The sequence below is a fragment of the Nyctibius grandis genome, chromosome 4 (genome assembly GCF_013368605.1).
Source record: "Nyctibius grandis isolate bNycGra1 chromosome 4, bNycGra1.pri, whole genome shotgun sequence".
In the NCBI taxonomy this organism is placed as follows: domain Eukaryota; kingdom Metazoa; phylum Chordata; class Aves; order Nyctibiiformes; family Nyctibiidae; genus Nyctibius; species Nyctibius grandis.
In genome coordinates this window covers 68,579,568-68,591,297 of record NC_090661.1, presented here as the reverse complement: position 1 = coordinate 68,591,297, position 11,730 = coordinate 68,579,568, and the positions used below count along the sequence as shown (strand labels likewise).

General features: G+C 48.1%; 1 protein-coding gene across 1 annotated transcript in view; it reads right to left on the bottom strand.

Moving 5' to 3' along the window:
* Window positions 1–2,531: 2,531 nt before the first annotated feature.
* Window positions 2,532–11,730, bottom strand: part of ARMH4 (armadillo like helical domain containing 4) — a 64,926-nt gene continuing 55,727 nt past the window's right edge. Inside the window, exons 6-8 of the mRNA XM_068400081.1 lie at window positions 8,545–8,576; window positions 3,006–3,140; window positions 2,532–2,600 (exon numbers count right to left, since the gene is read on the bottom strand). Coding sequence (XP_068256182.1) covers window positions 2,532–2,600; window positions 3,006–3,140; window positions 8,545–8,576 — 236 coding nt within the window. The remainder of the gene's footprint in view (window positions 2,601–3,005; window positions 3,141–8,544; window positions 8,577–11,730) is intronic.

Here is an 11,730-nt window from a genome sequence, read left to right as displayed (position 1 = left end):
TCTCTACTCGGCACTGGTGAGGCCGCACCTTGAGTACTGTGTCCAGTTCTGGGCCCCGCACTTCAAGATAGATGTTGAGGTGTTGGAGCGAGTCCAGAGGAGGGCGACCAAGCTGGTGAAGGGTCTGGAGGGTCTGACCTACGAGGAACGGCTGAGGGAGCTGGGGGTGTTTAGCCTGGAGAAGAGGAGGCTGCGAGGTGACCTTATTGCAGTCTACAACTACCTGAAGGGAGGTTGCAGTGGAGTGGGAGTTGGCCTCTTCTCCCGGGCAACTAGTGATAGGACAAGAGGGCACAGCCTCAAGCTTCGCCAGGGGAGGTTCAGGCTGGACATCAGGAAGAATTTCTTTACAGAAAAGGTTATTAGACATTGGAATGGGCTGCCCAGGGAGGTGGTGGAGTCACCATCTCTGGAGGTGTTTAAGAAAAGACTGGACATGGCACTTAGTGCCATGGCCTCATTGACAGGGTGGTGTAAGGGCAACGGTTGGACTCGATGATCCCTGAGGTCTCTTCCAACCTGGTTGATTCTGTGATTCTGTGATCACATCTGATGACTTAATGCCCAGAGGAGGCCTTGGCCCTCTCTAGAGAGAACTGAGCTTCAGGAGGGTCTTCCGAATGTCCTCTCTACCTTGCAAACCCACTCACATGCCCAAGAGACATTTGCTTACCATCATCTTCTCAGAAAGGGTTATTATACATTGGAATGGGCTGCCCAGGGAGGTGGTGGAGTCACCATCTCTGGATGTGTTTAAGAAAAGACTGGACATGGCACTTAGTGCCATGGTCTAGTTGACATGGTGGTGTCAGGGCAATGGTTGGACTCGATGATCCCAGAGGTCTCTTCCAACCTGATTGATTCTGTGATTCTGTGATCTACATCTACCCTTCACAACCTGACAGACCTTTTCACTTCTACAAAGAATGAAATCCTGCATGTGCCCCTCCTCAAACTCTCCTCCCTTCCACATCTTTGAAGACTCAGTGGGATTTAATGTCAGTAGATGTGTGGTCTGGCCTTATTTGTCTAATCAGGTGTCCTCTGGCAACAGCCGCTGTTCCTCATATGAAGGATGATTCCCCACAGAACAGTGATTCCCACCTCAGAAACATAGATGTTTTGCATAAATGTCAGATTGAGGTCATTTCACAACCAGAAGCAGAGACAAAGTCACGCAGCCCTTTTTCTAGCTATTTTGAGAGCATTTCTGTGCAAAGCAACATTATTTTCCCCTGCTCAGTTCCCATAACATCTCAGACACTGGCTGTCTCCCTATGCAACCCGGTGCTAGCAGCTCAGGCAGCACAGCAGCTCGCCCCGACCCCTTGCCACGCTTGGGCTTCACCTCCACAACCCTTTGCAGCCATCTGTCCTACAGCTTCACCTTTTCCCTCACAGCCAAGGGTTCCCAGCGTGATCATTTCACCTGCCCATAGAAGACATCTCTCCAGCTGTGGCTGTCACTGCTTTCCGACTATTAGCCATGAATCTCTCAACACTGACAGCCACCCGCTCCGCAGCCTTTGATGCCTTTTTGCATTTGGTGGTCTGGAGACAAGACCCATGCAGATCCTCCAAAGGTGCTGCCGTTCATGCAGCTTCCAAGGGCTGAAAATGCAATTGCCAGTGGGTAAAGGAGACAGATGCTCCGCTTTCAGCTCAATGTGAATGCAGCCTTTTGAAACAGATGAACCAATAACTAGAGTCCTTCATGCAGGAGGCAGAAGCTGAAGAAACCCCTGACCTGCCTCTTCTCTTACCTACTTGCACACTGAACAAAAGCTAAGAGATCCATGCAGGACTATCCGTCAGGAGGTGAGCGCTGGTATTTATTGTGCTATAACAGACAGTGCTGGTTGCAGATGGACTAGGATATTTGTGGTGAATCACGTGTTGAGGCCGTTCCTTTGTGTCTCCAAGAAGCATGGAGCAGAGCTGAAGGAAGAAAGAAGGGGTGAGAGTCGGGGAACCAAGTGCAGAAATGTGCTTCGAACTGTATCAACAACACTGTACATGGGCACGTCTCAGGTGGCAAGGGATACAGTTCAAGTGTATAACTCATTAATTAAGCACAGCAGCTAATCTTAGCACTAATGAACTCTAGTTCAGGTCACGTAACATTTAAAATGAACAAACTGGACGGAAGTCATTCACAGTAAAGATTTCCATTCCCGGGTTAGGTGAGAGCTATTGTTATGCTTAGACTAGTGCCAGCCAGGACCAAAACAGTACACCAGGATAACAGGAAAATAATCATCCATACGTATCGGCTCCAGGTGTAACCAGACGCACTGTGGAGCTGAATGAGGCGCCGGGTGCGAACATGAAATCTCACTACTGTGTCAAAACAAACATCGCTGCGCGGTACACGTCGAGCAGAGCATGCCGTTTCGCCAGGGTGGTACCGACCACTGCTCGGTGGCTCGGGGCGGCGGAAAGCAGCAATGCAGCACAAAGTCACTCCTTCTTCTTCTCCCCCTCTCTCCTTTTAAAAGTCACCTGCTGTCACAAGGGCACTGCAGTTCGATTCAAAATTCATCTTCAGAGCTGTCAGCCAAGAGCATGACTCGGTCTTGCATACTGTTAAATTCCCTCTGCTGGGGGAAGAAAAGAAACATGAAAGAGCTCCACAGGCAGAAAGGAAACGAAGAGCAATTGGATCCCCCCCATACTCTAACCGAGAGGTCCCAGGCACTTCAACCTAGACAATCACAGAATCACAGAATGTTAGGGATTGGAAGGGACCTCGAAAGATCATCTAGTCCAATCCCCCTGCCGGAGCAGGATTGCCTAGACCTTATCACACAGGAACGCGTCCAGGCGGGTTTTGAATGTCTCCAGAGAAGGAGACTCCACAACCTCTCTGGGCAGCCTGTTCCAGTGTTCGGTCACCCTCACTGTAAAGAAGTTTTTCCTCATATTTATGTGGAACCTCGCTTTACAGCCAAAATGGTTAACAGAAGAGTGGGTGGGATTGGGGTTTCCCTTTGCAGCTGCCATACCTTTCTTTTATGTCTCTTTGAGCCATTTCTCCTTCGGCGATTCATAATCTTGATGCTGTAGAGTGCTCCTAGGATAAAGAGGGCTCCGGCTATTCCGACTCCTACAGGAACCAGCATCCCCGACATGTATCCTGCCTATGTGGAAAAGAGACAAGCAGAGCAGCACTCACAAGACCATCCTTTCAGATTTGTTTTCCACCAGTCTAGGACTGCGATATAGCCCTACACTGCTTTAATCAAAGTTAATTGTAGAGTCCCTATCACCCACCTGCATAGGATGAGCCCGGCTTCCAGGATTGCTTAAGCAAGTTCCCAACCAGCCCCACTCCAGGACCAAGCTGGTAACCACCACAGCTCACCCACCATCAGCTTTTGCTAACAGATACCGCTAACAGACAGCTGAGACACCGCAGTGTCCGCCCACCGTTAGGAGAGGAAACAATTTTGGTGCAGAGTCGCAAGTGCTGGGGTGAAGGGTCTGTTAATATGGGTGCACGTGTAAAGGAAAACCTCGACCGCCAAGGGCAGGCAATCCCGAGCACAACAAAGACCTGTGAACACCCAAACAGCTTCACTACACGCTGTGTAAAGTCAGCTGAGTGGCACTCTGAGCTCCCCAGGTACCGTCAGCATAAATCAAGGCACGGGTATATGTCTGGCCATGCTCAACAGAGCTCACTACTCTAGAGAGTCGAGAGCTGCCGTTAAGCTTTTTGGCCTGAATCTGGACTAGCAGCACGGTGCTGAGCGGTGCAGTGACAAGTGCCTTGGCACCCCGCTGCCCGCACCGTCCCGCAGCCCTCAGGGTGGCAGAGGCAGGCAGAGGAGAGCGCGGTGCAGGCAGAAGAGCCAGTGCCTAAGAGCCACCAGGCAAGATGGCAGGCACCAGCCGGGAGCGGGCAGAACAGGCGAGGAGCTGTTTTTAGAGAAGGGCTGCACTGCGAAGCAGGGGTGCTGACCTCCATCGTGGCAGGCGGCCGGGCCAGCACCCTCCTGGCCAGCCCTGACTGCTGGAGTGTGTCTTACCATGAACAAACTGCTAAATCTACCTCCAGTAAGGAGTATTACACAGCTCCCGTGCTTCCCACAGACACGTTGGCAGGGCAAAGCAAGTGCCCCTGGTCACTAGTGCCATATCTCAGGACAGGGACAGCAGAAGCTGCCCTCAACACCTGCAGCTGGGTCTCTGAAGGAGCTGAAATGCAAAGCCAGGCTCTGCTCACTTTTGCAGGAAGAAGCAGCAGTCTGCCCTCTCCCTGCAGAACTCAGCCTAAGCCTCCTCGGCTTCATCCTCAAAATCTTTGAACCAAACACTTTTGCTTTGCATGGGAAGGGGTCACTTGCATGAGGAGGACGATGACGTAGAAGAAGGGCATGCACACCTTTGGCTGGCCTTAAGGGAAGCACAGCAAACGTAAATCAGCTCTAATTCAATAGCTATGATCCATATGTTGGCATTGCTCAATAAAAAAAAATATTTAGCATGAGTAATTTAAAACTGCACATTTTAGAATTTAAAATTACATACGTAAACATTTAAAATCCTTTGGAAAATATTCCCAAGTGCTTGTTATTTTATATTTTACTGTTTGAAATGAAAATTAACCCAAATTTTATAGTGCCAAATTGCTTCAGCATCCTCACCTAATTCAGGCTGGGGGGGCTCAATGGAGTAAGGGAAGCAGGTACAGCCTGGCTCCCTCCCTCATTAGTGTCCTGGTTTGGCCTAAACCAGGCCAATTTTCCTTTCAGTGATTTTTACTCTCAGCTCAGTCTCTTCTAAGTAACTGCACTTTCTGAAACTAACTGCATGTTTTGCAGACAGTGGCTGCTTCCAGGACTGATAACACTCGAAGTTTGTAGTTATCACTGAGGCACCAGTAGGGATGTTATGCAGAAAGGCTCTTGCTGTACTTAGAGAAACCAAGGTCACTGCTCAATTCCTCACTGCTTACAAGTGAAGAGCGGCAGGGGGGTTGCACCTGCAGGGAGGAGCAGACAGGGCAGGTGACCCAAAATTGACCAACGAGGTATTCCATCCCATACACGTCATTCTCGGTATAACGCGGGGGATCATGAGGGCCTCTGCCTGCTTGGGCTGCTGCTGCTGCTTCGGGCTGCTTCTGCGGCTTGAGCCTTTGGCCAGTGTCCAAGGAGGACTCTGTCCATTTTCCTGCTGCCCCCGATCCCAATCTGGGCATCCCTGAATCCAGTTCCTGTCTGTCGCTGGGCCCAGCCTGGGCCTGCCCGGAGCCTGCCCTGCAGTGCTGGGGGTGATGTGACCGACATCGGGCGAGCTCGATCTTGGTTTTGTATGTATTTGTATATATTTGATTATTCCAATATTATTATTATACTCTTTTTCATTATTATAGTTTATTAAAACTGTTTTAACTTTCCAACCTGTAAGTCTCTCTCCCTTTTCCCTTTCCCTTCGGGTGGGGGGGGAGGGTTAACAGAGAGCATCTGCCACAGGTTTAATAGCTGGCCCAGCTTTAAACCGTGACAATTAGTGCTGCCTTCATTCACACTGCAGCAACAGTGTTTTCCACTGTGGCACTACACCTTTACCCTTTGCCATCTACACCCCCCAAAATAAATTGTACACCTGCCAAGGGACACAGGCACAATTCAGAGGACTATCAGACAGCTCTTAGCAAGCCTCAGCCCGTTGCTTACAACCACTCATCTTCATCTGCATTCCTAAACTGCAACACAGCTTAACAACAAATGCTTACACCGTAACTGCTTTTCTTCCATAAGCCACTGAGTGGGGGGAAAAAAAAGGCTATTCAGCATACACTGCCCTGGCTTCGTACACTTACCTGGAGAATGGAAATACCTGCTTTCATCTAGGGCAGATACAATGCTAACAAGGGCTGTTTTGCTCTCCCAAACCCCTCCGGATCCTGCTCGGCACTTTGTGCCTGGATCCCAAGGCTTGGGGATCTTCAGCTGCATCGTGCAGGTTCCCTGAATGCCCTCCCAGAAAACCCAGCCCTGCTCAGCACACGTGCTTGGAGGGGGGCTGTGTGCCTGCAGTCCAGTTCCTGAAAAAGGAGGTTAGTGAGAACACAGCTAAAAGGCTGTACCTCTGCGAGCCAATTAAGGTGCCTTAATTGGGTGACCTAATTAGTGCAGTGTGGGTTTTTCTATTTCTGGAACTTTGCTGCTGGCACAGGTGGCGAGGGGAGACTGGAAATAGCTTTCTAGCTGCTGCCCAGCTGAGTTTCTGTATCAGAAATCACTGGGTTTAATACAGTGAACTCTCCAGCCCGTCCGCGAGCCTGTATCACGCCTGGTCAGCCCATGCCCTTTTACAGGCTTCCCCCAACAGCTGGACCAACAATTTCTACCCCAAAAGCCTGCAATGTGAAGCAGAGCCAGGACCTGTTCTCCCAGCCCTTGTGTCACGCAGCCCAACTCAGGAGGGCTTCTGCATTTCCCTGATAGCCTACCCCATTTCACAGGTAGCTCCAAAGCCACGTTTTTACCCCTTGCCCATGGGGAAGATGCAGCTTCTTTACAGATCATCAGGATGTTTTTAATACACCCAGTCCACGACCATGACCCTCCTGGCTCCACTGGACTTTGAGATAACAGCAACAGAGGACTTCAGAGGAACCTCATGTCCATTATTTGGCATACCAAATGCAAGATTTGTACAGTGTTTGCAGGAGACCGGACATAAATCTGTCATAGACCCGTGCTCCTGGTCCCACACTCCCCTCACCCTTCCCTCCCTCAGCACGGCAGCCCTGATGGACACATGAAGACACATCTCTCAGGGATGGGGCCATCATGTGCCAGCATCCTCTTCTGGATGGAGGGATTGGAAAATAGAGAGGACAGGGCTCTGCCAACAGCAAATGAGGGGCACGTATTATGACTGGTGCTGATAAACTCAACAAGGAAGAGGAGGAAACGGGGTGAGCAGGTTTATTTGGGAGTGATTTGCTTCACCAGCATTTGGTTGGGGGTGGGGGAGTGCTTTTTGTTGGGCTTTTCTATGGGAAAATGTGAGCAAGGTGAAAGATCTGCCTCCACACTTCTGCCATTCCCCATAAGAGGGAGGTGGCTCAGGGCTGAGTCTCTCTTTCAAGTGGACAGTAGCAGATCCCAAATCATACCAATGCTTGTGCTGGGCACTGCCACATGTATCTGCAAGAGGTTCAGACTCGACACAGCAACTCTGTTGGAGACTGGAACACGCATCCCCCCTCTGCAGTGGGGAAGGACAGAGGTAGCCAACAAGGTGCCAAGAGGAAAGAAGTGAAAGCTGTGGTTTCAGTGAGAAGACATCTGATGCCCCAAGCTCGTGTTGTGGCGGTTGGGGTAGTTCTGGCATGAGCAGGTGACCCGTGCATGCTACATTCACTCCAGGCACTCAATCAGTCTTGGCATCTGCTTTTTACCTTTGCCGGGAAAACCATTCTCTGTTCTTTCAGCATTCGCTCTGGCTGAATCCCAGGCCAAGGTGCTCTGCTATGAGCATAGATCACACTAGACATGTCTCCTTCCTATTGTAGGCAGAAAAGCAACTCAACAAGGGCTGGGCAGGAACCCACCTTAAACCCTTCTAATCCCCAGTCCTGGAAAACAGATACCCAGACCCTGTCTCTCTGTTCAGAGTTGATGGTAAGGTGCTGCTGAAATCTAGGGGGGATCACGTGGGAAGGCTGGGCTCATTGAGTGACAATCTGCTCAAGCTTAGAGATGTATTTTCAGGAGCTGGAGTTTCCTATCGAGTCATTATTCCTTGTGGTGTTTTTTTTGTCTATTAACTCGGATCCTGTTCAAGAATTTCCAAGCCTTGTTCAGCCACAAAGTGTTCTTGTCGTAAAACACTACTGTCACCTCATTTCTAGCTTCATGGCTTTGCCATCATCAATACGACATCCGGAAGGTTTCACAACCATTTCAAAATGCTCATATTTTCCCTAAGGCAGCAGAGCCTAAAAAGCCGTCACTGCCTGTAGCTGGCATAACCCTTCATTCCATGTACCACTACCTTGTAATGCCAGGAAGAAAAGACCAGGATCTGTTATCTTTTCAGTCTTCTTGTGTTTGCTCTTTTTCCTTCCAGGAATTTGCAGCTCTTCTTGCACGTGGAGGCAAGGAAGGTGTCGGCCAGAGGCGGTGGCGCAGCACACAGCCTCTCACCGGAGAGGATCACCAGATCCTCTTGATTTGGATCTAGAACCAAGCTTAGGACTTAGAGAAAAAGGGTGGAGGTAATCTAGCGGGTAATAAAAAAAAGTAACTCAAGTAGTCTGAAGAGAAAGTGATTTTCTAGCGCAGAGAAGTCTATCAAATACCCCTGCCCCTCGTTCTGCTCTTAGCTACTACTCATCAGGGATGTACTGTGGATTTACACCACTATATACAACAGCAGCATCTGGTTCATTGCCTCCCAGAGAAAATTTTAAGCCCCTTCTCAACTGTCTTTGTAGAGACAATGAACTGCACTGACAAGAGTTTATTCCTGCAAGTAAAAATGGTTTTGCTTTTAAAGTAATTGAAACACTGAGCCTCCTACCTTATCTTTCAGCTTCTCCATCCAGCTTCTCACTGAAAAATAAGACAAAAAAGCTGTAATCATGTTACTTATATTAATTAGTAATGAATTATAATGATAGTATTAAAATAGACACTAATTAACTTGACAAGCTGATAACACTTTTCATTAGATTTCCTCTCTTCTCATTCATGAAAAAGAAATGCAGCAAATCAACAAGAGAAACTCTTCAAGCGAGCTGGCAGGCAAGAAGCTCGCTTTTGCCTGTGCAATTCACATCTTCAGGGTGATTAAAAGAGGAAGATGAAAAAAAATTATTTCAGGTTGTGGGTTTTTAACGAACACTTCTCATATAAATGCTGGGATGTCTGACAAGGAGAAAACCTTACAGCGTGGCTGTCCCCTTCCACGGCCTCCTCTACATAGATATTCTTCCCTGTATTGGGCATAACCTGTAACAATGCCTAAAAAAGTATTATTCCCTGTCTTTTATTCCCCTGCTTTTCTGGAAGCAGCCACTGCCTGCTCTGGGAAGTCACCAGGTAACATGTGAAGACTGGGATAGCAGTGGAGGTGCTAAATTACTAAACCAAGTTAATTTATACTGCCATCGCAGAGACTTTCATGTCCTAACAGTTAATACAAGTCCCACGAAATATGATACCCAAGAATTAAAAGTCTTTAAAGGCACGTACTTCGGGATGAAATATTCAGCTAATCTCAAAGAGCTGCAAACGCTGAGCAGTGGGTGCAGGACTCATTAACTCCACGGGCGACTGGGTTTGTCTGCACTGCACCGAAGACAAAATGCCCAGCCTTTGAGATCCCCTAATATTTTAACAAATTCCTGCTCATAGGTAAGAGGCAAGCAAACAGTTAAATGTTTTTTTTCAGGGTCTGGCAACTGTGTTTTAAGCCCTGGTCAAGGATCTCTGTTTCTCCAGCAGACACAAGGGGACTCTTGGATGCACCAATGTCCATCTGAAGTATATTTCTCCCAAGATACATTAGATCCCAAAAGTAACACACCATTTATGGAGTGAGACCCTATTTCCAAGCCTGCTTTCTCACAGAAGCTCCCTTCAAAGCTTGCATTGGCAGTATCAGAGCCTGCCTGCTGGCACATGCACGTACACCACTCAGTGTAACCATCCTGACTGTGAGTGGGGAGGGTGCTGCAGTAGGGCCATCAGTAAATGGCCTTTTTATGTCTCAGGTACAATACAAAGCAGCACAGAAAGCAATAAGACTCAGCCCAGCACCACTGAATTAAACTGCATCGTTTTAAGAAGCTCGAAGTGATTTCAATACTTTCTTTTTAACTATTACCGACGTAACACTTTCCAAACATAAGGATCCCAAATTACCTAGAGGTGAAAAAGTGTGAAACAGGCACAGGCACATGCACACAAACTCACTTCTCTCTGACAGGTAGCTACGAAAAAAAAAATGAGTTATCCAGGAGACAGACACCCACAGCACTAGAAGAGAACAAGAGGTCTACTTCTATAAACTCTTCCCACCCTTAGTCCCAACCTGCATAGACTAAGCTGTAGTAAACTCAATTTAGGAAGGTGCCATCACCATCATCCTCTGCCAGTCCAAGCCTGCATGCCTTGAATGTCACTCCCAGTGGAATACCAGAGAAGAAGGAAACGCATGGTTCCCCTGGGCTAAGTTTCTCAGCTGTGTTTCCAGGTGTAGCACTAAGACAAACCCTGGGTGTAAACATCACCTAGATTTTCAAGGAGACCCCCTACGCTGCTGCCTTGCTGACAGGCATGGGAGAGACCAAACGCCAGGAAAATTCGCTTAAAAACACAAATATTGCAAACCAAAGGAATTAATCCCAAAATTCTTGCCAAAGAGCCTTCTCATGACTCTCACATTTAACGATGCTATCGTGTTTTATTCCAGCCTTCTCAAGACTCTCATATTTAACGATGCTATTGTGTTTTATCCCAGGCTCCCAGGAAAAGTGGTGACGGTGACTCAGTCACGCAGTCACAGCCACAGCTTCAAAACCACAGTGCACATTTTGAAGCTTTGGACTGATGTCCTCCTCCATGCACAGCCAGCCACTACACACGTACACATGGTGCGTGCACACAGCTGGTTAAAGTCACTGTGCTCGGTTGGCCCCGATGCAAGCTAAGCACAAAGCCTATTTTTACATCTTTCACAATAATTATACGGGATCGGTGGTCTTATCAATAGTAGACCCACTTTCTTGCAGCTAAACAACAATGGTGCCTCTAAAGCAGCAATGGACGCATTGCTGTGTGATATGGTCTAGGTAATCCTGCTCCGGCAGGGGGATTGGACTAGATGATCTTTCGAGGTCCCTTCCAATCCCTAACATTCTGTGATGCTGTGATGCTGTGATGAACTCCAGAGTATTTCTGACAAGTCATAGGCAGGGGCTGATGAACAATATTCTACTCCCTACTCCCAACAAACACAAATTCTGGCTTCGTTCCCCTCTGCTCCACAAAACGACAGCAGTGTGTCCATTGGGATTCACAGACACTACAGTACAAATCTTTATTTGCTCTTTATACAATTGCTTATTATTAAAACCAACCTTGTTTTCAGCCTAAGCCACAGAAAAAACAACACAACGTGATTTCTCCTCCAGACTGGATGCCTCTCCAAGAGATGCTCTAATGCAGCCACAAGCCAGCTGGGTGAAAGCCCCTGACCTGTGCTAGAGGAAAATAATGGTCCCAAATTCGAGAGGTTAAGGCAGCAGGAGGTCAAAAACCCATCTGGCCCTTCAGCATCCTGGCAGACCTGCACTGGTGCGTGGCAGCACAGGTCCAGCTCTCCCAGGCGGGAGCAAAGAGCATGGAGCAGCCGCAGCCATGGCCTTGGACCTCCCGGCTCTGCAGCTGGTTAGACTGGGGCCATGACAAGTCAAGGAGCACTGGATTACTGTGAATTACAAACGCTTTTAATGTCACTAATGGACAAAACTGTTCTAACACCTTTGAGGAAATGACAAGCCACAGTATCATTAAAACTGAGTGCTTACTGTTCCAGTTATTTACCCATATGTGGACACTATGGGGTATGGGTAGGAGATAAAGCACTTTTTCAAGTTAGAATTGATATCGATGCTAAATGGCTACAATCAATTAATTCTGGACTTCAGACTCTAATTATGCATCATTATCCATAATTAATATTCTGAATTTGGTCTTGGAA